General features: G+C 39.7%; 6 protein-coding genes across 9 annotated transcripts; 2 read left to right on the top strand and 4 right to left on the bottom strand.

Annotated features, from left to right (window-relative positions):
• Window positions 1-685: 685 nt before the first annotated feature.
• LOC124344698 lies at window positions 686-4,375 on the top strand. The gene is made up of 10 exons (XM_046798242.1): window positions 686-966; window positions 1,021-1,104; window positions 1,165-1,348; window positions 1,407-1,649; window positions 1,707-1,785; window positions 1,844-2,050; window positions 2,109-2,252; window positions 2,307-3,222; window positions 3,285-3,804; window positions 3,874-4,375. The coding sequence occupies exons 1-10, from the start codon at window positions 773-775 to the stop codon at window positions 4,141-4,143; spliced, it is 2,841 nt and encodes a 946-aa protein (XP_046654198.1). The 5' UTR covers window positions 686-772; the 3' UTR covers window positions 4,144-4,375.
• Window positions 4,376-5,151: 776 nt separating this feature from the next.
• LOC124348246 (follistatin-related protein 1-like) lies at window positions 5,152-7,752 on the bottom strand. The gene is made up of 7 exons (XM_046798512.1): window positions 7,271-7,752; window positions 6,905-6,935; window positions 6,542-6,820; window positions 6,219-6,459; window positions 6,023-6,135; window positions 5,888-5,951; window positions 5,152-5,812 (listed from the first exon to the last, which is right to left on the bottom strand). The coding sequence occupies exons 1-7, from the start codon at window positions 7,340-7,342 to the stop codon at window positions 5,467-5,469; spliced, it is 1,146 nt and encodes a 381-aa protein (XP_046654468.1). The 5' UTR covers window positions 7,343-7,752; the 3' UTR covers window positions 5,152-5,466.
• Window positions 7,753-8,221: 469 nt separating this feature from the next.
• Window positions 8,222-9,958, bottom strand: LOC124346920 (BUD13 homolog). The gene is made up of 2 exons (XM_046798416.1): window positions 9,764-9,958; window positions 8,222-9,664 (listed from the first exon to the last, which is right to left on the bottom strand). The coding sequence occupies exons 1-2, from the start codon at window positions 9,874-9,876 to the stop codon at window positions 8,272-8,274; spliced, it is 1,506 nt and encodes a 501-aa protein (XP_046654372.1). The 5' UTR covers window positions 9,877-9,958; the 3' UTR covers window positions 8,222-8,271.
• On the top strand, window positions 9,284-13,867 carry LOC124345450 (glutamate carboxypeptidase 2-like). 4 transcript variants are annotated; one of them, XM_046798305.1, is made up of 19 exons: window positions 9,284-9,404; window positions 9,894-10,222; window positions 10,362-10,466; window positions 10,540-10,660; window positions 10,758-11,049; window positions 11,113-11,235; window positions 11,294-11,477; window positions 11,564-11,654; window positions 11,743-11,851; window positions 11,919-11,988; window positions 12,061-12,183; window positions 12,248-12,394; window positions 12,460-12,628; window positions 12,701-12,791; window positions 12,864-12,968; window positions 13,034-13,175; window positions 13,232-13,316; window positions 13,374-13,466; window positions 13,538-13,867. In XM_046798305.1, the coding sequence occupies exons 3-19, from the start codon at window positions 10,406-10,408 to the stop codon at window positions 13,722-13,724; spliced, it is 2,193 nt and encodes a 730-aa protein (XP_046654261.1). In that variant the 5' UTR covers window positions 9,284-9,404; window positions 9,894-10,222; window positions 10,362-10,405; the 3' UTR covers window positions 13,725-13,867. The 4 variants fall into 4 exon arrangements, with proteins under 4 accessions (XP_046654261.1, XP_046654262.1, XP_046654264.1 ...); XM_046798306.1 differs by lacking the exon at window positions 9,894-10,222 and having other exon boundaries at window positions 9,324-9,404; XM_046798308.1 differs by lacking the exon at window positions 9,894-10,222 and having other exon boundaries at window positions 9,389-9,404; window positions 10,356-10,466.
• Window positions 13,868-15,829: 1,962 nt separating this feature from the next.
• On the bottom strand, window positions 15,830-18,446 carry LOC124346168 (G-protein coupled receptor Mth2-like). Its single transcript, XM_046798358.1, has 7 exons — window positions 17,304-18,446; window positions 16,977-17,235; window positions 16,859-16,906; window positions 16,767-16,797; window positions 16,536-16,705; window positions 16,310-16,457; window positions 15,830-16,235 (listed from the first exon to the last, which is right to left on the bottom strand). The coding sequence occupies exons 1-7, from the start codon at window positions 18,087-18,089 to the stop codon at window positions 15,851-15,853; spliced, it is 1,827 nt and encodes a 608-aa protein (XP_046654314.1). The 5' UTR covers window positions 18,090-18,446; the 3' UTR covers window positions 15,830-15,850.
• A 6,002-nt stretch (window positions 18,447-24,448) lies between these two features.
• Window positions 24,449-27,091, bottom strand: LOC124346216. Its single transcript, XM_046798361.1, has 4 exons — window positions 26,865-27,091; window positions 26,545-26,789; window positions 26,189-26,468; window positions 24,449-26,123 (listed from the first exon to the last, which is right to left on the bottom strand). Exons 1-4 carry the CDS (start codon window positions 27,007-27,009, stop codon window positions 25,018-25,020), a joined length of 1,776 nt encoding a protein of 591 aa, XP_046654317.1. The 5' UTR covers window positions 27,010-27,091; the 3' UTR covers window positions 24,449-25,017.
• Between the last annotated feature and the right edge of the window lie 6 nt (window positions 27,092-27,097).

Genomic DNA, 27,097 nt, shown 5'->3' with positions numbered 1-27,097 from the left:
CAGGGGTATACCCTATTAGTTAATAAACAGGAGAATCGAAGGTTTCCTTGAAATGACTTGGATTTATGCAGTGTTTTGTCAAAACCTTGTAAAGGATACTGTTACTTGTTTACCTTACTCGTGTTGTCGTGTTGTGTATATCTTGCATTGTAGTATGTAACTGATCAATGATCATGGACTTCTTCTTAATTCTTTGTCTAAAATGAACACCTTGCCTACAGATACAAAAAAGAAGCAGGTGGTTAGTGTGAAATAAACAAGAAAATTGTAGAACATGTCTGAACTTTAAGTTAAATCAAATCAAAAGGCCATACGACACACGTGCACTTATCAAAGAAAGAAATTAATGAAGGCTATATACGTCCTACGTTTCAGAAATTGAGAAGGAATAAGACAAATTTTAAGGCATCAAACTCAACTGAATTCATTAGGGAACCTTTCACATACAGAATTCATTCTCTGAGAAAGAAAAAATTGACTTCAATTCTCCACTGATTTACATTTCCAACAATCCAACTAATTTTCTGAGGAACGAAGTGACCAAAGTCACGAACACGTTATCAAAGAAGGCGCCAAGCTGCACGACCGATCTTCGCGATCTCTATCTTTTGCCAAGAATGAGAACAATACCCACTGAATGCTTTCGCCATCTGTCGGTAAACGTTTAATACGTCTGAAATTCAAATCACACGTGGAGTTATGTTACCTTGAATAAGTCTGTTTGTATTTCATTTCATTTTTAGTGTTAACAAAGACACTGTTTTGGTTAAAAATGAAAAAGACTGTTATCAATCCTACATTTGGATGTGGTGACTATCAGTTTAAAGATCTTTACTCATCAACATTGAAGTCTATGCACGAAAAATGCACCAGTATGTTACGACCAACTTGGACCAAAACTGACGTGATAAGTCAAGTTGATTATCAACAGTTCTTCAAGCAACAATCTGATTTGGAAATCACAATGTACTATATTTTTTATAATTAAAAACTGATATATCTTATAACAATTTCTATCAGGCTAGAAGAGAATTATTTCCAGCATGGTAGTCATCGTGATGATGCAGAAGTTACTTTAAACTTTGCCCTTACTCCTCCTCGGCTGTAAGTTTTCTTACACATTTTTTACCAGAAATTGAAGTTGTGTAAGATTGAATATTACAGGGACCCAAACTTAAACACAGAGTTTACAGATAATTGGGATTTCAACCCTGAAATATTATCTACAAAAGATCTCCAGATAGCGAAATGTGAGCCTTTCAGTGGTCTTATTTGTGAAGAGAGCTTTCCTGTCAATACTTTGTACGAAGAAGCAAAAAACATTGCATGTCAACCACTGCAGTTTGATGTATAATATTTTTCTGTTATTGCAAAATTTACCATCTTAACTATTATATTTCAACTAGGACCCTCTGAAAATGAACCCGTCTCGTCTGCTACCTGCCATATCGAATGAAAATTTCCCGCCTCAAGTTTGTCTTTCACTAGCCAATCTCAAACTGAATTTGAAAGAAATTTCTTATCCTGAAACACCATCCTGTGATTACCTTTTAGAGCTTGCTAGTCAAGTTCAAGATCTAAACATCGTTTCAGATGGTGAAGCGAAGGGGTCGGTACTTGACAATCCCGGTGGGGGAATTAATTTAGAGGTAAACTCATTATCGTATTATAATAAACGGTAAATTTAACTGAGGCACAATTTGTAGGTCATAAATAGCGACGAACATGCTACAGAATCGGACCAGACGTCGATCAACATCGAGCGCATTACTCTAGAATTGCCAGGTTTTATTATTATGTTTTTCGTTATGCTGTGAAGCATTTATTAATATCAGTTTGGCAGGTTTTGCGGTCAATTCCGTACACTTAATGGAGGAACACCTATCGACATGCTTGCAAATTTTAAAGGATTCAAACTCTCCGCTCATTGAGGATCTGTTGAAGGAATCTCATTCGGTTATCGAGCCCACAACTACCCGCCATTATCTCTTGAAATTACAGGAGGCGATTGCAAAAAACAATTCAGATCCCGGTGGCAAAACTAATCATGGTACAATTTTAACGTTAAAGCAAAATCGAACATTTTAATTAAAATAAAACAATTACAGGGAGAATATTGAAAAACATATTACCCGCTTTGCTGAGTTTGCATGGAGTGAACAAATCGCTCGAAATTTTTTTGAACATAGACTACGATATTGCTTACGGAACACTTGCGAATTTTGAAAAAACCCACGAAGCGGTTCTCAAAAGTAAATTATTAATTTGAAAAAAAAATTCACTTATCTATTCCGTTATTGAAACAGGTGACTACAAGACTTTAATATTGCAACTCTTGCGGCTTCGTCCAAAAAGATTCGACGAGTGTCATCCTAAACTGGTGAAATTAAAGGAGCTTGTGTTACATCAGCTCAGCGAAGATGGCAATAGCAAAATTTGGATTCGCCTATATCGTCATTCAAACATTATAGCTGAACGTATTGAACGTCTGTTGGCTAGCGTCGACGTCCAGTGCCAGGTGGATCCGCAAATTGAGTGTCCTGAATCTGAAGGGTCGTTTTTACCGAGTGGTAATTATCCCGTCTTCGTCGCGGAACAAGTGTCCAAAAGCTTTCCTCCCAGTATGCTTTCTCTCATCATCCATTACGAATGGCTGTCGACGGTAGAGATGGACAGGCAATTTGCTCAAATTACTCAAAAGGCAATAGAGATTAGCAGACCAGTTCGCCTGGGAGATGCGGAGAACATTCCTGACCAGCAAACCTGTCCCGTGTCAATGTCATCCACAGGTCACCTTTTAGATTCATCTCCTTTCAAGGAGCCCGAAGTTGATGACTCTGATGATTCAGACGGTTCTGAAATCTTTATCGAACAACAAGTCGAATCGACTGCCAACAAAGAACCTTTAATCAATTCTCAAGATGAGCTCCTCCTTCATATTCATGATGTAATTCCGATCGAACCTCCCGGCGAGTCCTGTTTTGTTTCACAACTTTCTGATGAAGAGAGCCAAGAAGAAGAAGACTTTAGTAAGAGTCCAATTATTACCAATGAAATCGACCGAATTTCAGTTGCAGATATCGAAGATGATAATTCTGGATCGATCGAGCCTCTTCTTCCATTGGTTTTATCTTCACATTTGGCGACTAATGCAGAACTTATGGAAGCTATTGAAGCAGATGATAATTCTGGAATCTTCATAATTCATGAATGCGATTACGAGTAAATAATTAGACTATCATTGTAATGGACAATTCTAATCATTACATTTTATTTCGCTTTAGATTTTTGGGCTACATTTCCAAGTATCAACCCGATGTTTTGTTAAGTGCAAACACAGCCCTGCTGATCGTGCACGAACAAGAAAAGTTTGAGGAAACCCGTTTGAGAATTTTGACAGCCAGTTTCAAATGCACGAAATGCTGGGTGATAATATTGGCCCCAGGTGTGATCAGCTCGTCCAAACCGCCTGTACAGTGGCATTCTCTCGCTGGACTAGCCCGATTCTACGAGAAGAAAGATCGCAAGAAGACTGAGACCCGGTTTCTGTTGAAACCACGCATAGCCCTAAATTATCATCAAGTGGCGTTCATCATCAAAGACGTTGCATTAGACGAGATTAATCAAGACATTGAATCCCATCTGCAGCCGCTCAGTACCGAAGCCAAACGTTTACTCCATATTCCGCAATTGAATGCCGTGACTGCGCCGTTAATCGCCCAGCACTTTGACGCAAAAGAACTCGTTACGCTGCCCGTGGAAACGCTTTGTAATCGGATTCCAACTCTTCGCCAAACCATCAAAGTAGGAATTTTTATAACCTATTATCGCTAGAGTCTAAAGTAAATTTTCTCTCTCTCGTGTTATCTGTAGATGCTTCGCTACTGCCACGAAATGAATAATGAAGAACAGGAGTCGCAAGTCGAGGACATGGAGGCAAACTCATCTTTTGGCCATCTCAAACACGCTCAACCCTGGGATCTAGAGACAGAAAGTCTGGAGGAATGTGGGTCACGCCAGTTGCCAACGCCAAAAAAGAGAGCCAAACTGGACAGTGACCATCCGGAAGAAATGGGCACGCCTTTAAGCGTCAGTCAGCTAAGAGACATGTGGTGTTCTCCTTCCCCTAATCAGCCGGTCTAAGTTTATTCTCTGCTTCTGCACAGAGATTTTCTTTTCTTTCTAGTTCAAGTTTATTCGCATTAGTCATTTACAAAGAAGTGTGGAAAGGTCCAAAATGACATTTGAAACCCGTCTCGTCTCACAGTGTCCCAGTTTTTACGTCAATCCGTTCCATGAAATGTTTTTTAAGTTGAAAAGGCGTCCAACCCAGTAATGAAAAGTGAAAGAAATGCGAATAAAGCACAAGGATATATATTGTTGTTTAGACCATTTCAAGCAATCTAGCTAAATGCATGATCAACATCTGCGTGCAAGGTTTGCACACACACACAACTATTTCTACTTGCATTAATAATACTAGACCCTCAATTGCAATCGTTCCCGTATTCTTATCAAGCAATCATCGTGCATTCACTCATTCACGATGAAACAGGCTTGCGTATCCAGGGGCAATAATGACCAAGAGGTTTGCGTGTTTTGGCAACTCGGGACTCTTCTTCTTCGCCCGTTTCCCATGGCTACTGCCATGGTGGTTATTTAATTTAAACATCGCCCATTTTCTCTTAAATAAAGAAGAGATCACGACGCCGCCAAAAAGGTACAGTCTCCTTTAAAGGAAATCTCACCCGCCCACACAAACTTACAAAAAAAAAGCGAAACAGATTCTATTATTCACTGTGAAAACATGTGTCGGCCACAAAAACTAATTCTGACTACACACCGAAATAAATAAATAAGGTTAAACCAAACCCGAAATAGACTTGTTAAATATTCTGCTTTCTCTGTGAGACTGTCTCTATCAGATAACACAGTATATATTACTCGTCGCAACACCAAACCTAGGTGACAAACGAAATGAGCGTGAGCTGGTCGAAGGGGCCGCCTTTCAGGGCACGGATACATCCCCACCCATTCACCGGCGATGCTGTTGTTTCGCCAGCCGATCGATGCATCAATGTCCGCCTTTAACTAGGAGAGTATTATCCGAGAAAAAATATGCAGCTGACTCGACATCAAGGAGCGTAGAACTTCGATTGCCGGGGGAATGTATTGTACAGCGCCGTAGGGACGAAAGCGTCAAGTGGAATTTAACCCAGGTGTTATGTTAGCTCGATGGTGGAATAAAGACAAAGAAAATTAACTCGTAAATGTCAGCACCAGGCGAGAAAACGCACTGACAATTGGGGCTTTTAAAAAATGTAGAAATTAAAAAAATAAATGTACGTAAAGTATGAGGACAGCAGAGTGTAGCTCCCCATAAATGGCACGCGACGACGTCGTTAAAAGCAGAAGCTAACTATGGGAAAAAAGCTAAACAGAAGAAGACTTAATAGACCCAAAAAATTACGTCAATTTCTTCTTCTTGTTTTTAGATGATTTCTTGATTGGCTCCACGTCGATTTCTTCATCTTCTTCTTCATCATCTTCCTCGTCTTCTTCGTCGTCCATATCGTCGTCATCGTCGGAGTTGATCTTTGGTGGCTGATCCTCATCCGGATCGTCGATTTTCAGGTCGATATCCTCCTCAATTTTGAGAATCTTGACTTCGTCTTTGGTGCTGTCTTCGCTCTGGTCCTCAGCTTCGTCCAACTCATCGTCCAAATCTTCGTCTTCATCCAGGTCGTCGATTTCGTTCAGCTCTTCGTCACACTTCTTGGAAGAGCACACCCAGCTGCCGCAGGCGCAGACACTAATTTATTAACGGTACTCAATGAAATCGCCATTCCACACGCGTTAAAAGTCTATAACGTTAAAATAAACTGACCAGTCATTACAATCGACTTTTGTTTGGGAGCCGTCCTCGTACTTTTTGCCCTCCAAAGAGCACACTATAAAATGGAAATGGAAAGCAATGAAAGAAAACTCGATTTTTACACAAAACAAGTCTCAAATAACTCACGCTTTTCTTTCGGCTGGAAACTAGAATCCATCAAAGTCTTGTACTCTTCAAAGTCCAACCGCCAGTCGGAATTAGTATCGGCTGAATCGATTATGGCGTCGACACACAACACTCTAACAAGTATAACAAATTATAAAACAATGTTTTCCATGAATGGAATAAAGCTGGCTTTTTTTTAAATTAAGACGAAACTTACTTGACCAGCTCGTTGGTGGCGGCCGTGGTTCGCAGAGCGAAAGGGACTTCAGTCACGCAAGCGGCTAATTCGTTGGCATCGACAAAGTTGTCTTTGGTGGTATCGCACATGAAGAAACGGGCAAACTGCTTTTCGTAACTCTTCAAGTCTGGTCGGTACCAGCTCTGGTCGGCGGTATGATGCCGGAAGTAGTTGATGATTTGGCGACGTAGAGCATCCCTTTCCCATTGGAAACACACCACTGGATTTTCCCCCCAATAAAACAACACAGCATTTGAATATTTTGTCCATCACGAAAAGAATAAATATTGAATAAAACTTACCTGGCTCAAAGTGATTTTCATCTTTAAGTTTATCCTTTTTGCTGGACTTTTTCTTGATCGACTTGTTGGAACAGTATCCCTTTTTCTTGAGACTGATGTGAACGCCCGTCAAACAGGCATCACGATGCATCAAGCAAAAGTTATCGTAGGATTGATTGTTGCTGCCGCAGACGGGGACAAAATGATCCGGACAAGTGGCCAGGCAAGCGCAAGCAGCCTCGCCATCGGCACCCACCTTACACTCTCTTCCAGCCCGGCATACCATCATACTGCATTCATCTATTCATCGTCAAGATCCCATCAATAAATTTCTAGACAACTCAAAACGTTCTGTCGAGATAGAATGCTTTGTGTTTACTGTACCTTCGCCCAAGCTCATATCCAGCGCATTTTCCTACACCAACACAAAAAGAAAAAAAAGAAACAGAGAAGGGAATAAGTAACCCACACAAGTATACACAAAACAAACCATCACATTTCCATACGAAAAAAAAAAGATTTCGACTGTACAGATGGGTCAAAGTAAAAAGATTTAACGTGACGACCAGGCCGTGAAGAAGATTAGAATTTTCACCCGTATCATAGAAGCCATCACTGCTTGGGAGGAGAAAAAAAAACACAAATTCCTAACAGGATTTACTGGTGACCGTCTTGAGATAAATAAGCCTATCCTTTTTTAGAAGAAATGGGAAAACAAAATAAAATACTCTTTCGAAAGATTGTGCTTACCTCAGAATTGGATGCCAAAGCAGCTTGGAAGAGGATGCAAAAGAGGGAAACGAGGCCGAGTATCCGCAGCATTTTTCACGTCTGCACAACAATCCGACAGTTCTATAATTGCAAATCTGGATTTTCTTCTCGTTTCACAACAATGGCAAAAAACCCAGAGAGTCAACAGCAAAGAGGTACAAGACGGAGCACCAGCAGCGGCCGTGTTACCAGGTGGGCTACGACCAAGACTGAAGCTCGGAGAAGAGCGGCTGCGTAGGTACTTTCAAAAGACGAAAAGAGATGTGATGTTTTCTCGTCTCGTCGTGCGAGCCAATGCCCAATGGCTTTAGCAGTGGTGAGAGAAAGAGAATGAGACGGCGAAGAGAGAAGGTCTGGATAAACTGGGAATCAAAAAGGAGGAGACTAAACACAAGAAAAAGAGAAGAGAGAAAGCCCCGAAACATAGACAACACGGACAACAGGGCACACCTGAAAACGGCCGGCCCACTTCGTGCCGTGACCTTCCTCCCTTCTCTTTCGACACACTCAGCCAAAGCGCCATCTGGCCATAGCGCACTCGACAGACTCAACATAAACGACCCCAACGCCTTTTCTTTCTTTTCTTTTTCTGCTGCTGAACAACAGAAGAAAAATGATTTGAAGGCAGCCAAGGCCGGAAAGGGTGTCATCTTCCGGATAGAATTTTCCGATTCAACCACGACGGACGATTCATGAATAGCCGCACCTCCTCTACAACATGGGTTGGGCAACTTTCACGAACTGCTGGTAGAGTCGCGACTCCGAAATTGTGCAAAGTGTTGACGCCATCTGCATGGAATTTCCTCCGCGTGCGCCTCACGTTGAATCTGAAAAAAACCCCTGCAATTTTGAATGTTGATGGATGGGCCCCATTCCGTCGAGGTAATAAAAAGGGAAATGTTAAAAACAAGGACAGGCATCATTGGCTACTAAAAGTAATTGCATGGCTTTATTCAGTCAAGGTAAATTCATCATCTGAATCACATGTCGGATACACTCCATTTGTAGGCTTCCTCCTGAAGAGCCACGGCGTTGTTTTGTTTTTCAAAGTACATCTTCTCGTAGCCAGTCGAGCGGTCAACCCCGTCCCATCTGTAGCCGGGTAGTATACCGAAACGATTGGGAGCAGCAGCAGGGCCCCTGTAGACAGGTCTAGCGGCTTTCCCCTTGCCGTCACCACCGCTCTTGACCTTTTTCTTGGCCATGTAAGCAGCCATGGGATCACCTTCACGATCTTGTTCGCGTAACAACCTTTCCAAATCTTCGTCATCGGCGAAACGAGCCAGCGGTTTGGACATTTCGTGAATGGCTTCGGCAACTTGCGTCGAATGCGTTTCTCCTTGTTTAAGACCCTTGTTCCATTTTTGGTAAGCTTCTTGGAGCTTGGCAATCTTCTCGGCTTTTTCTTTATCAACCTGTTGCTTGGCTTCAATTTGGCGCAGCTTGCCAGCTCGGATGGCAGTCGTGGCGTTCTGCCCAGTGAGTGATTTGTCCATTTTGCGGAAGGCTTCCTCTTCTCTCTTGCGTAATGCATCAGTCTCCTCACGCAAAGCTCTGCCAGTCTGAAGGCCGGCCATCTTTCCATCTAGGGTTTTGGTCAGTTTCTCCGAAGCTCCTCCGCTGCGTGATGTTGATTTATTAGGACGCTCAGGGCTGAGGTCTCCGTCTGGATCGGGTTTGATGCGCATTTGGGCACCGGAATCAACGTTTTTCTTCCGCCGCAGAGGACTGAGATCACCGTCAGCATTTTGATGCTTTCTTGGTGGACTCTGGTCGGAATCAGAGCCTTTACGCCTTCTTAATGGACTTTGGTCCGAGTCTGAATCGTGCCGCTTTCGTTGTGGGCTTTGATCCGAGTCTTTCCTTGTTCTTAGAGGAGGACTAGCATCTGAGTCTGAATCGTGACGTTTTCGTGGTGGGCTTTGATCAGAGTCTTTTCTCGTTCTTCTAAGTGGACTTGGATCAGAGTCTGAATCATGGCGCTTTCTTCTAGGTGGGCTGGCATCTGAATCAGAATCATGTCTTCTACGTGGAGGACTGGGATCTGAATCTGAATCATGTCTTTCTTTCTTCACTGTGATTGGTCGTTTCAAGGCAGTGGAATCTTTCCTCGGTAAGTGACTGTCAATTGAATCAATATCTCGATCACTTGATTTAGACATGGATTTTGGTTTGTCATTTTCATCCACACCAAGTCTCTTCCACTTTGAACTTTCCACAAAGTCTTGTTTGGTTATCATTTCTATGGAACGATTATCGACAACCCCAGCCACCAGAGGAGCATCTTCTTGGTTGTCAATTTGGTCTTCATCTTTCTCGTATCCTGCAGCTATCTTCCTCAAATCTATTTCTTCATCAACAATCTTGATGCCCCTAATAAGTAAATGAAAATTAATTGACTAGATTGAGAAAAAGCTTAAGTTAAAATGAGAAAATGATGTGTGTGTCTAAAATTCACAAAACCTGACTTACCCTTTGGCTTTCAGTAAGGGCCTGAGTTTCTTTTTCTTGACTTTATTTTCTTCTTTTTTCGAAGAGGACATGTACTTTTTCAGATATTCTAATTTGCTCATAGGAGCACTCATTTTTACAACAATTTCAGGGGAATATTTACAAAACCGTAATCCCTCGCGTTTGTCAACGCTTTCACACGAAACATGAACACAAGCTCCACCTATGGTTAACGCATGAAACTATACACCATCTATCGGGAAGTTTTCTAAAAGAAAAAAAATTGTTTTTAAAAATAGATTTGTGTAATAGTGATTTTAAACAAATGTATTCATTGCCTATGGCGTTTACATTTTTTTTTTTACATGGAGAAGAGTCATCCGTCAGTTAAGCAAGCGACCTGTCTTTGTTAAACCTGGTTAAACCACAAGCCAACCGATGGTCTGGTTGGCTTGTCAAATCACCTTAGTTACTGTCCAGGTATTTGCGTGCCGCTGCATATGGAACACGCAATCTCAAACCCGACTTTCTACCCGCACTTCCCGTGCTTTCATTGTCATATTTTCAGCTATTTATTAACCTGTTTCTTTTCAAACCGTCGTTATTATTTGAGGTACAGTAAACGAGAACGGAAGGGTGTGGAGAAGTGATCGCAGCGAAACGATGGCGCAAAAACCCAACTGGATTTTAATTTGTACGGCTTCTGTAATTTGTCTCATCATAGGTATCGTAATCATTTGAAATGTTACTGTATGTGTTGGTTTGACTTAATCTTTCAATCTTTCCACCTGACAAAGGAATTCTCATCGGTCGTTACGCTATCGGCAATGATAGAGACGACGTGTCGCCTCAGAAGGCGAAAATGTCTGCCACTTTGATGGAGGAGCTCAGTGCATCAAATATTGGCGAATATCTCAAGTAGGTCCAACATCATCGCTAATCAAAACAAACATTTAACTCATTTTCTAATTTAAACCAATTACCAATTTGGTACGTACCAATTTGATTTTCACAGATATTTGAGCAGTATACCGAATTTAGCAGGGACTCCACAGGATTTGGAAGTGGCTAGTTGGGTGCGCGATCGTTTCGTCGAGGGAGGATTAGACGAAGTTCAATTGGTTCCTTACAAGGTGCTGCTTTCCTACCCAGACATGAGCAACCCCAATCAGGTCTCGCTACTCGACTCCAACGGCAAGGTGAACTTCACCACCTCAGGACGTCAGACGCCACTCTTTTCCAGCGAAGAATTCTCTCCGTTAGTTCAACCCAATTTTAACGCTTATTCAGCTAACGGAACCGTCGAGGTGAAATTAAATTTCTATCTGTGCTTTATTGATGACACTTTATTTAATTACACCATTTCATAGGGGGAACTCATTTACGCAAATTATGGTCGGAAACAAGATTTTGAGTACTTGAAATCTCTCGGCATTGACATTCGTGGTCGAATTGTGATTGCTCGATATGGAGCGATTTTTCGTGGCAATATCGTAATTAATTATTTTTAAAAATGTATTGAATTATTACTAACATTTGACATTTGCATAGGTGAAATCCGCCGAAGATGGAGGAGCTCTTGGAGTGATACTCTTTTCTGATCCCAAAGATTTCGCCCCGGAAGGGCGCACATCTGTCTATCCCAACACAACGCGACTTCCGGGCATGGCTGTTCAAAGTGGTTCAGTTCTGTTGGGTTACGGAGACCCTTTGACCCCTCTGTACCCGGCCTTAGGTATATAAAGCTGTATAGTGAGCGGATGTAACAAGAGTAATAATAACACAATAAGACTAACAAAACAGTTATATTTGCGTTATAAGAGGGCGCTTACAGACTGCCGGAAGCTGAAGCTCCACTACCCAAAATTCCCGTTCAGCCTATCGGATACGACGAGGCAGAAGTTTTGTTAAGGTGTGTGGGCGTCGACATATTTGTTGTGCCAACAACCTTTGATACAAATATAGTCAATGAATTTCATTTCCATTCTTATTTTTATTAGGTCCATGTCTACAGAAAATCCTGCACCGGAAGACTGGCAAGGTGGTTTGAATACAACTTACTTTTTGGGGTCGAAATTCACCCAAAGGAAATGGTCAGTTCGATTACAGGTAGCTCGAAAATAAATTGGTAATTTGGGAAATAATTTTTTAACAAACGTTTTCCCAATTCAATTAGGTAAGAATGACCCACAAACTAGCTACAGCTTACAATACGATTGGAATTTTATACGGTAGAGAAGAACCAGGTAAACTCATTTTTGACACAATTATTTTGCTGATAATCCAAAACCATTTATTTTGGGATTGAATTATTAAAGACAGGTACGTGTTAGTTGGCAATCACATGGATTCGTGGACTCTTGGAGGCATTGATCCGGCCAGTGGGACATCAGTTTTAATAGAAATGGCTCGCACTTTCGGCAACATCAAAATGCAATCAGGTAATAACATCTAATATGCGTTAATTGCTCTGTAGTTGCAGTCACACAACGATGTGCATTATAGGTTGGCGTCCAAGGCGAACATTAATGTTTTGCGGATGGGGAGCTGAAGAATACGGCATGATAGGCTCGTACGAATGGGCCGAAGAACACGCAAAGGTGCTCATTCAACGTGCAGTGGCGTACATTAATGTCGATTCCGCAATGGAAGGTAATTGGTAACCGTCAATCCCCCAAAACACAAAATCAGTGCTGACCTTTACGTTGTATCAAAAGGAAATTACACCTTAAAGAGTCAAACAGTGCCTTCGCTATACTCTGCAATCAGAGAGGCGGCCAAAGTGGTGCCCAATCCTAATCCAGCGGAAGTGGAAGCCGGACGCAAAACTGTTTTCGATACTTGGCTGTGGGCCAATCCTGATCTCAACGATCCTACCCAACCACGGTAAGTTATACGTTTCTACTTTAATTTGTTATTCGAATCTGATTTCAATATTTTATGGGCCAACGAGTGTAGCATAGGTAATTTAGGAAGCGGAAGTGATTACACCGTTTTCAGCCATGTTCTGGGCGTTCCTTGTGTCGATTTATACTACGACTATCAGGAGGTAATATTTTGTGGCCAGTACGACAAATAATTTTAACTTTGCGCTAATCGACGATAATTTTCTACTGGATAGAAAGCTGGATCTTACCCCCTTTATCACACTCTCTACGAGACCTATCACGCGGTTGCTAATTTAATGGATCCGGGATTTCATTTTCACCTTGCCGTTGCTCGGCTGGTATGTGGGCACTTTATTTAACTTAAATGATGATGCAACCGTCAAGAAAATTCTTAACATTTCAGATGACGGAATTGACCTTGAATCTCAGTGAGTCGGTGGTTCTTCCATTTGACGTTGTGAGTTACGCCAATTTTCTGGAAAAAGATCTTGACAAAATCGAGTCAAGATACAAAAGCTTGGCAGCCGCTAACGGAGCCACTTTCGGTAACACAGAATCGTCGAAATTGTTTTAATTAGGTTAATTAACCATTTCTTCTCAGAATATTTCAGGAAAGCCGTTGCACATTTCAGGAATTCCACCGAATATTTCACTGACACCATTTTACCACGTTTGGACAGGAGCAAGTAAGCGCTAACGCTAAGGGGATTTGATTAAATTTTAATTGAAAATTTGTTCTCTAGTCCGTTAGCCATTCGTAAAATCAACGATCAATTGATACAACTCGAAAGAGGGTTTGTCGATCCTCACGGTCTCCCCGGACGTCCGGAGTTCAAGTATGGACATAACAATAAATATAATTCGAGGATTGCGTTGTAATTGTCTCGTAATGTTTTTCCTTTGGCAGTCACATCGTATTCGCTCCTAGCTCGGTGGATAAATACTCAAGTGACACCTTTGCGGGCTTGGTAGATTTATTCAAGACCGTTGGTAACCGGACGGAATCCAATACTTGGCGCCAAATTAAGCAACACCTTTCCGCAATTTCTTTTTTGATTGGAGCTGCGGCTGATTCTCTCCGCGAAGGATTCTAAAGTGATCCCTCTAAACACACGTATCCTGTTTTAATGTTTTAAGATGAACGATATAGCCTTTTGCTATGCATGAACACTAACCTCTATTTTGTCTGTAGTTTAATTTCCAAATTTTGAAAATAAATTCAATTTCGTACGTTCTAGTATGTGTGTGCTGTTAGTTTAAATGTATTGAAACTCAAATTCTTCGCTGGCGATACACAAACAAATTGGCTTTAATCCTTTCGGCCAACCAGCAAGCCATTTTCAGTTACAATTTGCAGGTAAGCGTTTAAGTGGCTCACTTGTCCGCACTTTTAAACTGGTAGATGATCAGTAGATACGTGAAAATAATCTCCAAAGTCTAAATAAATAATTTTGTGTTTAGTTATTTTCTAATAAATACGCTATACGAATTGCCAATTTACTGGAATAATAAGACGCTTGGACAATGACAAAATTCCTTTAAGGTTTTGTCTTTCTAGATTTTTGCTCATCTGTGATATTTCGATTATATAAGAAGTAACCTGTTAAAACATTTTAATTATATAAAAAAATTATAATTCAAAGTTATTAGCGATGTTATCCTGAAATCGTTATTTCCATTATACCTTATTACACTCGCTCGAATTCTCTTCGTTTCTCGTGTCCCGTAGGCTGCGAAGAACGCTAATACATTCTGCGGTCTATTTCAAAATAAGGCGATTTAAATCCTAGTGAAATATCAGATATTTAGATTGTAATTACACTTTCCCTAATCTGATCACTCATATGACAGATGAGCCAGAAACGAATAAAAGCGTCAAGAACGTCACTGCCCTCCCAGCAAACAATGACAACGTAACCACGTTGAATAAATTCGATGGCGTAGTAAGAAGACGTTAGCATTGTGACAAATGTCAGGAAGCAGTTTACTGCTAATATTGTACTAAAGTGATGATGAAGGAGGTCCGCTGCCTCATAAAGTTTTTTCAGAGATTGTAGACTTGCAAAGGTCCGTTGGGCTATAATTTGACTTGGAACAGCTCCACTATTCCTCACCATAGCATAAATCTCCAAGGTATCTGTCAACTTCTTGTTGAGCATTAAATACAGTTTACCGCAAATGATGAATATCCATACAGGAAACACAGTGAAACTGTAAAAAAAAAAAATTATTTGATGATTCACTACCATAAATTAAATCGATCGAAACTATATGATGAATACGATCTTAATAAAAATTACCCTTGGTTTGAGAAAAGTCTGATCAAATTCTGAAACATTTCTGGCCAATGCACCAGACGAGTTGAATGGTTGAAATGCCAATAGATCGACAATATCCAATTTAAAATTATCTTTGAAAATTAAAATCACAGTCACTGGTTTTGTAAATTTAAAAAAAAAATTTATCCAACCGTGAAAAGGAGATATATGAGTCCATACATGGAATAACGTTTTATTGGCGACAAGTTTGGTCGTCCGAAATTTAAATCGACGGTCTCCAGGGTTTCCAAAAACAATGTTACCGATGGCCAGATTTTAAAAACCAAACTAAGGTGAACAATTATATCGGAAACTAGTGAGCTAAGTCGAATTAATTCATTCACGAGAAATTGAATAAATCTATCGACGTTTATTTCTTGGCTACCGAAAAAAAAATCTATTATTAGTGTGCGCCTGACGAATATGTAGATGTTGCTCTGAATTGCCAAAACGAGCAAGAAAAAAGTCCAGAAACGGTAAAGACGCCGTTTCCATTTAGCACCAGAGTTTTCATTCACGAAAACACCGGTAACTTTAAATAAAGTACTTAAAGGCGATAAAGCCGAGAGGAGAAACCGATCTTTTAGTGTTTCTGCCATCGTTTCGCTTAACTAAGTGGTATGCGGTATGCAGAACAATGTAAATTTTTGTGTATAGGAATTCTAGTTGCACGAGTTGCGCGCTATTCCATTGCTTTTTCATTAGAAAATATTTATAATGAGGCTATGACGTCTATAATCGGCACAGAATATTTCATGTTCCAATCACTAATGTGGCTAAGTGCTACGACCCATAATTTCATACACTACACGTTTATAATAAGTTGGCTTTAGTTTCTTCGTCTAAATTGTGTAATAAGTAGGATAAATATACATCCTGTCACCATTTAAAAATATGCCGAATTATTTATCGATGGGGTAGAGACGATAAGTGCTAGCTGGATGCTGAGCTAATCCTGACGAAATAGTCTTCACTGTTGATCTTGCGGAGTAGTTGCTGGTACTTGTTGCAGTGCCGTCGTTGTTCACTTGGTAAGTTTGCGAATGAAGCCAAGGGAACTTGTGTCGGTGTCGACAAATCAAACTGCTCGCGTGAGCTTTGATCAAGTTCAAAGTTCCGCGTCGACAAACGAACAAATAAAAGATGGACGGGCCGATCATTAAGAAAATGGTGGCGCAGAGCATCAACAGTTCGGGATGGGCTCGATCGGAGTCAACGAACCACTGAATAATTCTCGGAACTGTGTAGAATTGCATGAGAACGAACAGCCGAAATATCGTGTGGATACTAAAATAATAAAGTAGGGTAAAATTTAAGATTACACATCGGTGTAAGTAATTTTTTGAGACATAAATAATTACCGGCTCGATTCCACTTTACTCAGCGCATGTTTGGGAACCGATCCCTGAAGAAAACTTAGACTCTTGTAAATTTTCGCAGCACTTGGAATGAAGAAGATTAAATTTCCGGTCAGGAGGACGATGTTGGGCGCTTGTGAAAGGTTCCGAGCTATATTTGTAATAGCGAAAGAGTTATATTTCAAATTAAAACTAATGTTGACCGATGCTGTAATTTTTATGACATTACAGACAGAATCGCAAGACCAGCAGCGTTTCAATTTGGTTGGGCATCCGTTGTATTCCTTGTAGTAATGAGAAATCAAAATCAAAGCCAATGGCAATCCCCAGGCATACAGGCAGCGACAGAAGTAAGCTTTCATTAGCTCGCGTTTGTTTAATCTTCTTGACATCTTCGTCCTTGAAACAATTCCAGTAGTATTACTTTAAGACATGCTGGTAGTAAGTTATTATTACATACCTTAATTGCCGGAAGATGTTGTATCCCATCACTGTGCAATAAATGAACCGTTTTATTATTTGTCTGATTCCGTGTCAATTTTATTCTTTTACCTGTGATCCAAGTGGATGAAGCGTACCGAAAATAACCACTTATGCAAGCTAAACTTTCCGAGTCCAAATAGCATCAAGTTAAGTAAAATACGGCAGTAATATGACACATTTTTCGCACCTTTGTTTAAGCACCAGGTATGCGGCTCGTACTTCGAGAGCAAAAATATGCCGTTTTGGAAGTGCATGACAATCAGACAAGCGAAGAAGCTGAGCATGGAGTAGGTCTGGATGTTCTCTCTCAGTGAGGCCAGCAGCAAGTGGACCAGGAAGGTGATGAGCAAAAGAACAGCTGAAATCAAGTTGAAAATCGAGTAGACGTTGTTCAGAAGCCACCGCATAACGTAGAAGCTTTTCGGCAGACAAATCATTGCTATAGGCTGCAGGAATAAAAATATTGTGCACAAATTTCATAACAAATCGATTAGAAGAATAACATTAAACTTACGCCTTCCGTCCCATTGGCATATACAGTGCTATCGACGCAATAATTTTTCGAGTGACGGATGGGCCCGTAAGAGGCCTTCTTGACATAGAGACCCAATTCCTGACTGACTTTAAATCCGTGATCGATAAAGTAGCCCGGCAAATAGACGTTGTAATCGAAATCGCATTGGAGCGAAGCATTGTCTTGAACTACGATGTCATCCGCACCATAATTGGCTGCTGCTGTCGATTCGAGAAAGTGCGTCACTGCCAGTTGTGACGGTGATTCGTCTTTGTTGCTAACGACGCATTGATCGATCGATGTGCGATTGATTAACTGTCCCAAAGGACAACACTTTCTAATTTGAACTGGGCGGCGGCAGAAAAGGACCGCGGTCAATCCCATCTGCGTCGACGGCTGAACGCAATAATCTCCTTTCAAAATTGTTCGATTGGAAAAGGGTTCGACAATCGTTCCGTTCTGTGATATTTCCCCGGTAGTGAAATACAACAGTTTCGAACCATCAACATTAGTACACTGAAATAAAGGGTCCATCACCAATTCAGATGTGTAGGTATTTAATTCTTCTAAAGGGTTGGCGCTACCCAGCACCAGGCCGACACATTTTTTATCTTCAGACAAGAGTTGATGTGAATCGCAACACAAACTATGAAAAGGAAATTTGGTTGTCGGTTCGGCAATCACTGCAACCCGAATCCACAAGGTAAACGATAAGGAAATCAAAAACATTGAACCTATTATTATCTTGATACGTCGAAGGTAAAACGGAACTGCGAAAATCCACATGTCTTCTAAATTTTTAGAGCTGTTTTAACCGGACGGTATAACTCTGGAGAAGGCTGATCTGGTACTGGATCAGATTTTTTTTTATTCTCACATGCAGCTAGCTCATTCAGAAAACGGTAATTCTGCGAGTACCCGCAAGCTCCATTTAAGAGCTGCACAATAATGAAGCACAATTATGAATGCAGGAATCCCCCGCTGTATAATAATTTATCATTAAAGTTATGGTCTGATGTTCTTAGAATCTCCTTCTTCCTCTCCAGTAATAGTTCTTACATTTATCCTGGATTTAATGAGTCACGATTTTTTTAGAAAATGGTTTAACTTTAGCCTTAGCTACCTTGCGCAAAGTGACGTTGCACTGGCACTGGCACTGTTTTACTTCTTACTGATGTCGAGAAATGTCCACTACCATCTTATAGGATTTCACAACTTCGCAGCCAGGGTTTCCCCGTTTCCACTCACACAGGCATCACCCAATGGTTTGCCAGATTGCTTAAAAAATACACCACTCAAAAATTTAAAGACACCAAAAACTCACAGTGAGAAAAAACTGGATAACACACACAAAAAAACACAATTTTTCTTCGGAAAATATGTCCAATCAGAATTTTTTTTCAGCGCAAAACCTTCAAAACACCAAAATACACAAAAATAAAACACCAACACCAGATGCGACACCAACGATTTTTCAAAATCACCAAATTGGCAGAGCAATAGAATACTGGTATAACCAGATCCTTGTAGCTAAACGCTTCAGCTCCAGAGAAATAAATTATACAAGAGGAGGAGTACGGAGGAGGAGGAGTGTAGGAGGAGAACATTGACAGTGGTTATTCCAGTATTCTGAAATTGCTCTAAAATTGGTCTTAAAACACCAAAAGTGGAAACTTTGGTAACATTTTTTAAGTAGTTGATTCGTCATTCCGGAGTTGAGAAATGAAAGCCAGTTTACGATGAAGAATAAAGAAGTTTTACGACCCCGTATTATTTGCTGTAACAAATAATTATGCTGTTAGCCACTTTAATTATTTTGATGGATGTGAGGTATAAAAATGGCTTTCGAAACAAGAGGAACTATTTAATGGCATGTAATTTTCGGCGCTACAAATGAGATGTTATGAAAGTTTCAGCACGCGCATATCATTGTTATCAACTTGCGTTAAACACAAATGCAATCAATCAACAAATTGTTACTCATTCATTCTCTCGGCCCGCCCGGACATTTACAGTTGTACGCTCATGTATACGTTTAAGTAGCTCAATAGTCCGCACTTTCAAACTGGTAGATGATAAGAAGATATTTGAAAATAATCTCCAAAGTCTTAAAAACTAATCGAGTGTATATAAGAAGAACTTTCTAATAAATAGGCGTGTTGCCAATATACTGGAATAAAAGGAATAATAAGAAATTCATTGGTACCGGAGTTGTAAAAGTCGGTGAAAGTATTACGATGCTTACGACTTACAATGAAATGAAATTGCATTCATAATTTCATTATTATTTATATAGGACGTAAAAACAATTATAGGTTACGTATAAGAAGAGAAAACATTTCTTGGAACAGTATATTTAATTCCATTTTTATTTATTAATCCGGATTAATCAAGGATGATGATGACGTTCAGGGTCATTCAAGGTGCGTTAATAGTTCAGATGTTTGTCATCTTTATATTGATCTTGTCCTTCTTTTGTTTGCGTTTGGCAATTTTTCAAGTGATGGCCAAGAATGGCATTATTGTGTGCTTTTGTAATAATTGTTGAATATGTTGGAGTGGCAGAGCCACTGCTTACACGTACCTGTTGCTATGCCAATAATCGGTAATAATCAAATGCTGATGACAATAAATATTCGGGACAAAAATTGTTACTAATCGATCCTTTCGCGGTCCGCCTGGCACATTTGAAGTTGCGCGCAGGTACGTTTCAAGGAGTTCACTTGTTTTTAAACTGGTAGATGATAAGAAGATACGTGAAAATAATCTCCAAAGTCTAAAAAATAATTTGTGTACAAAAAATGAAAAAAACAAACAATGAAATTCTAATAGATACGTAGGGCCTATAACGCCGATTTACTGGAATAATAAGACGTTTGGACAAAGACAAAACTCCTTTAAGGCTATGCCTCTCTAGATTGTTGCTCATCTGAGATATTTCGATTATATAAGAAGTAATCTGTTAAAGCGATTAAACAACACAAAAATTCAATGATATTAATGAAGTAGCTGTCAACATCAACATTTTTGGTAATACTTTATTACAATCCCGGAAATCCACCGCCTTTCTAGTGTCACGTAAGTTGCGTAGGACATCAATGCATTCTGTGATCTAAAGAATAAAAACAACTGAGTGATATGAAGGTATGATAGCCAATTACATATTTAAATGCTATATAATTACAGTTTTTCGAATCCGATCACTAGTATGACAAATGAGCCAGAAACGCACAAAAGCGTCAAGAACGTCGCTGCCGTCCAAACAAAAATAAACCCAGTAACCTTTTCTAAAAGACTCGATGACGTAGTAAGAAGAAGTAAGCATTGTGATGAATGTTTGGCAACAATTTACCACCAAAATTGTACTAAAGTGACGATGAAGGAGGTCAGCTGCTTCATAAAGTTGTTTTAAAGAGCGCAGGTTCGAAAAGGTCCGTTGAGCTACAGCTCGACTTGGGATAACCCCAGTATTCCTTACCATAACACACAACAACTTTAATTTAGAAATCAACTTCCGGGTATAAAATATATGCAGTTGACTGCAAATGATGAATATCCAAACAGGTATCATAGTAAAACTGTGTAAATGTATGTAATGAAATAAAATTATAAGGATAAAGTCAGACAAATGGTGATCGGAAACCTACCACTGGTTTAAGAAGACTCTGATTACTTTCTGAAACACGTCCAGCCAGTAAGCCTGTCGATTAAAATGGTATAATTCCGAATAGGTTGAAATTATCCACTGTAAAACAACCTTTGAAAAATTAATGTTACTATGCATTATTACTCATTGGCTCTGTATCATTTTTACAGGAATCTAACCGTAAGCAAGACGTAGATTAGGCTAAACAAGGAATAGCGCTTAATTGGCGACAAGTTTGGTCGTCCGAAATCTAAATCGACGGTCTCCAAGGTTTCCAAATACAAAATTACTGATGGCCACAATTTAAACACCAAAATAAGGTGAATCGTTGTATCGAAAACTAGCCCATTAAGTCGAATCAATGAGTTCAAGAGAACCTGGATCAGTCTATCGACGTTTATTTCCCAAATAGTGGATAGAAGTTGGATTATCAGGGTCCGCCTGACGAATATGTAGATGTTGCTCTGAATAGCCAAAATGAACAAGAAAAAAGTCCAAAAACGGTAAAGATGTTGTCTCCATTGGGCCTCAAAATTCTGGTTCACGAAAACACCCGTAATTTTAAGTAGAATATTTAAAGGCGATAAAGCCGAGAGGAGAAACCGATCTTTTAGTGTTCCTGCCATCCTTTCACTTGACTAAGTGCACGCTAAACAGGATGGACTTGAACCTATTAACTCTACGAGTTGCGCACCCAATCTACTATAGGTATACCTTTTTTTTATACTAATAAGAAAATGATGGGGTAAAATGACGTCTATATAGGTGGTAGAGTATATTTCACGTGCCAATCACTAATTTGATAACGTGGTGCGACATATCGTACATGAAAAGAAAACATGTGGTGCATCGCAGTTGCACAAACACAATTTTCTTATTTACTCAAACAAAAATTAATTCAGCAGTTCGGAATGCAAATGATGTAATGCATTACTATAATGACGACCGGCCATTAGGGCGTTTCAGGGAGTTCCTTCACCAGCACTTTGAAACTGGTAGATGATAAGAAGATACGTGAAAATAATTTCCAAAGTCTAAATAAATAATTTGGTTAATAATTGTTATTTTCGAATAAATACGAATTGCCAATTTACTGGGATGATAAGACGTTTGGACAGAGACAAAACTCCTTTAAGGCTATGCCTTTCTATATTTTTGCTTATCTGTGATATTTCGATTATGTAGGACGTAATCTGTGAAACCAATTCAACAATATTAAAATTCAATTATTACCAAAGAAATGATCCCCGAAATGATCTAGAGATCAATATTCCCAATACCTTGTTATGACAATCGCTCAAATTCTCTTCGTTTCCAGCGTCACGTAAGCTGCGAAGAACACTAATACATTCTGTAGTCTATTTTAAAATAAGGCGATTAAATTTATTTGTTAAATACGAAATAACATTATAATTACAGTTTCTCTTATCCGATCACTTGTATGACAGATGAGCCAGAAACGGACAAAGGAGTCGAGCACGTCGCTGGCGTCCCAGCAAAGAGGAATCAGACGACCACTTTTAAAAAACTCGATGACGTAATAAGAAGACGTTAGCATTGTGACAACTGTCAGGAAGCAGTTTACTGCTAATATTGTACTAAAGTGATGATGAAGGAGGTCCGCTGCCTCATAAAGTTTTTTCAGAGAGCCCAGATGCGCAAAAGTCCGTTGCTGAGCTACAATTCGATTTGGGACTCCTGAAGTATTTCTCACCACAAAATTAAGTAATTTTAAGTTGGCAATTAACTCCCTGGTGTAGAATATACATAGTTGGCCGCAAATGATGAATATCCAAACAGGAATCACAGTGAAACTATTTAACAGCAAAATTTAGTTAAATTTGAAACATATAAAGTCAAAGAAATGGATTATGATCGTGATCCCACCCCTGATTTGCGAAGATTCTGATGAAACTCTGGAGCATATCCAGCCAATAAACCAATCGATCCGGATGGTTTAAATCCCAAAAGACGGAAAATATCCAGTTTAAAACAACCTACGAAAATTATGTCGTTATGCAATGAGTAGCTTTGTCAGAGCTTTGTTCTCGGCTTTGTAAAATTTCTAAGGGTATCTAACCGTAACGAGGACGTAGATTAGGCCAAAGACGGAATAACGTTTAATTGGCGACAAGTTTGGTCGTCCGAAATCTAAATCGACGGTATCCAGGGTCTCCAAAAACAATGTCACCGATGGCCAGATTTTAAATACCAAACTAAGGTGAATGATTGTATCGGAAACTAGTGAACTAAGTCGAATCAATTCATTCAAGAGAACCTGAATAAATCTAGCAACGGTTATTTGTGGACCGCCGACAAAAAATTCGACCATTAAGGTGCGCCTGACGAACATGTAGATGTTGCTCTGAACAGCCAAAATGAACACGAAAAAAGTCCAGAAACGGTAAAGACGCTGTCTCCATTGGGCCTCATAATTCTGGATCACAAAAACACCGGTAATTTTAAAAAGAATACTTAAAGGCGATAAAGCCGAGAGGAGAAACCGATCTCTTAGTGTTCCTGCCATCGCTTGACTTGACCATAATAAGTGCACGCTAAACATTATATGCCAAAAAGTTTTTAATCCTACGAGTTGCGCACCGTACCTTTGACCTCCTTGCATACTCTAAAGACAATTCTGGTTCTATATGACGTCTATATAGAAGCGCATTGGAATATTTCATGTGCCGATAATTAATTTGGGTAAGTGCCCCGTACAAATTATAAACTATAATGATTAGCGGAAAAATGGTAACTAATAACACATGCATCACAATTCTCAACCAATCAATACTACTCTCTTCTGTTTATATTACATGTGTTCGTCTGTTTGGACGAAGATGAAACTCCTTTTCATAAAAAGGCAGTATGTCTTATATAATTGATCTCGTAGATTTTTGCTCATCTGTGATATTTAATATGTTGTGCAGAAAATGATCAGTTCAAATAAGAACGTGAACTCAGGCGATTATTGCCTACATTCTGTAGTCTATTTTTAAATAAGGCGATTAAATGCACATTTGGTCTTTACTCTTGAAGCAACAACTAGACATCTTTTTCCAACAAGCCAATTAGTTTCAAAATCGACTGGTACTTCATCAAGCCATTCTGAAAGCATTATTTGATCCTGATATGCTCTTGGAGGTTTTATCTTGGGAGGCCACTCCATTTCATCAGGGTTATCTGAAAGATTTCCATCGCCAACACTGTGAAATCATTCTCTGCCAAACATCTACAATGATTGTAGTAATCATACCGGCTCCTAGAAATAAAATTTGAATTTTTTTTTTTTTTTTTTGCATGTGAACAATTGTTGTATAAGTATAACGATGAATTAACTGTTTTTGATTTTCCAAAGTTCTTCTCCTGCGAACTTCTTGGCTTGTCTTTGAAGTTTTTTTAATTGTGAAAACCTAGGGTGCGGACTGATGGTGCTGTGCAATTCGTTTGACACATCGAGTGACAGTTCCAAAGAACCAATTTAAATTATCCTTAATTATTACAGTTCAAATCTCATTTGACGCAATTACACTTCTAGTTTTAAGGAAAATTAAAACAATACTTGTATATTTAAACAGAAAGTTATTAGGGATGTGTTTGTGTGACTATATATGTGTCAATTTTCGTATTGTGTTCGTATCGTGAAGACGCAGACGACAAACAAGAATGCCGGATTGCCGATGCATAAGCCGCGAAAGCGAATCGTTCAAATTTCAACCTGGCGGTTAGACGGGAAAGCAACAGACAAAAAATCTAAAGTGAAAATGCAAAATGCGTGGGAAGACGGAAACGTGAGGCAACTGTTATGCAATTGACGAAGGAATTTCGGTTGAGTCTGTTACCAGGTTAATTGCTTTGATGTTACTAGGACTAAAGAAAATTGTTTCAAATCTGTTTCAACTTTTAAAAAATCTCCTTTGATAGACCTGAAATCTGAGGCTTCATTAATTCATTATTAAAACGCGTGAGAAAACACGTTGTATGGAAATCTATTGAATAGTTTTTTTTCAAACATGGAAATTTTTGTATTAACTATTCAAGCATATAAAATATGGGGCTTAGAATATACTAACATAAACAATTGTTTGAACCAATGTGAATATAGTTGGCTGATTCCTTGGATAAACTGCATGCTGCTTGCTGGTATGTCGGTAGCCCAGAACTGTGGCGACTGAGCCTATCTTGACATACCTCATTTTGGTTAGCGGTGAGCAATAACAAATCGTGTTCCGGTCCATTTTCTCCCACTGATTCTAGAGGAACCGTAAATTCTTCCTTGACTTGACATTCGGTTTCCGTGTAGATGTGCATCACCCATCCGTTAGAAGTTTCCACACTGGTACGGCGACGAAGCTTAGCTTTCTGTCGAAAGATCATAGTCACTGCAACAGCCATTAACAATAAAATTGCCAAGATCGCACAAGTGATTGACACTAACATGATGACATCAGGAGCTTGACAGTGATGAGAGCTAGCGAATTCATAAAATTTTTTCGACTCATTGCGGACGCGACAGAAGATGAAATCTCTCAAGACACTGTTGAAGTCGTCTTTGGAAGAGGCATTTCTTCTTAAAGTTGGACTGAAAAGTGTGTCGACAACAACCTGTAGTTCACAGGCACAATCGCGGTCGAGTTGAATTTCGAAGAATTGGAGAGACGATTTTTGAAAGAGCGATTGGTCGAGATCGAGCGCGCCTTTGTCGAATTTTTTGATTGACAACGCCATCGCCATTTTGGCTTTGCCAACTGTTTCGATTTTGCGGAAGGCGTGACGTGCAATGCTGTCGAAAGCGCTCAACTTGATGTCTATACTCTCGGTCGCCGCTAGCTGGAAGGCGTAAGAAAAGACGCTCCCCACCGTATTGTTAAGAAACGAAAAGGTCCTTGGCGTCCGCAAGACAAAAGCTTCTGATTGAATGACGTTGATTCTGTTGGAGGAAATATGAGCTGAATCGGTGACGCTCAACTGGAAGGCTCCGTGCTCGATCGATTGAATTTGGTTGCTTTTAATGGACAAATATTGGGTTTCTCCATCTGCCAAAGTTTTAAATTTGATTTCCTCGATAAAGTTTCCCTCCAGCGTGAACTTTTTTAAGCAACTTGTATTGTAAAACATCTCCGATTCCATCACTTTCACCTTGGAATTGATGATTAGTATTTCACCCCATGCACCTGACAGCAAACGTCAATGAAATTCGACATTATTTATAAATTGAAATACTATTAGATTTATTTACCTGTAAAAGCCCTTCGCTCGAAGATAATCGAACCGCTTCCGTTGATGACAAGAGACGGCCGTGCGAATGAACTGCGCATACGGGGAGATCGTTCGTTGCAAGCAGGTTGCGAGAGCGCGTAAGATTCGGCTTCAATCTTATCTACACGTTCAATGTAAAACGTTGTCAAATTTTGCGGGAAATTTAAACTGCCTTTATTAATCTTTAATCGAAGAAATCCGGTAAAGATCACCGTCCTGGCTTCCTTTGGCAAACGAGTAGTTGTATTTAAAATAAATTCCTGCTAGTGCAATAAAGAGAACAAGTTTTTTTTTTTAAATCAAATGAATGAAATCTGATCAGAGTTTTGTGCTTACGTTGCAGTGGTGGGACGATGTACATTCAACACGAGTTTTTGAGCTATCACATTTACAACAATTTCTATCACAAACTGAATTGATTGGACTACTGGTTGTACTGGTTGGCAATGTGCTATGGCTTTTCGTCGCACGAACTGTTGACATCGTCGATGTCGTCATCCATTGGGTGAACGGAGGAGTCCAGCCCCGAGACTCCGCTTGACCGCCGACCATTGCAAACGAAGCAACCAGCAGACAACAGACTGTAAAATTATTGAAAAAAATTTATTTCTGTTTTGCACTTATTGCATTAGAAAATCAAATTTAAATAAACATACCGGACCAGATCCCGAAGCAATCCATTTGACACTTTTGTTTGTTCCTACTGAATGTTTTTTTTTTAAACAATCTCTTATTCTTTCTGTTCTGTTTTGACACCACTTCCTGCTGAAAAAAACCAAAACCCTTGTGGTTAAACTCCATCCGGATCCTGGTTCAAATGAACTCATAAATACCTAACCAAAATGTGTGTAACCTAGATTCGTGCCATAAATGAATCCAACTTACACAA

Source organism: Daphnia pulicaria, chromosome 1 (genome assembly GCF_021234035.1).
Source record: "Daphnia pulicaria isolate SC F1-1A chromosome 1, SC_F0-13Bv2, whole genome shotgun sequence".
Classification (NCBI taxonomy): domain Eukaryota; kingdom Metazoa; phylum Arthropoda; class Branchiopoda; order Diplostraca; family Daphniidae; genus Daphnia; species Daphnia pulicaria.
The sequence above is the reverse complement of the archived record's forward strand: the minus strand, read 5'-3'. Positions and strand labels throughout refer to the sequence as shown.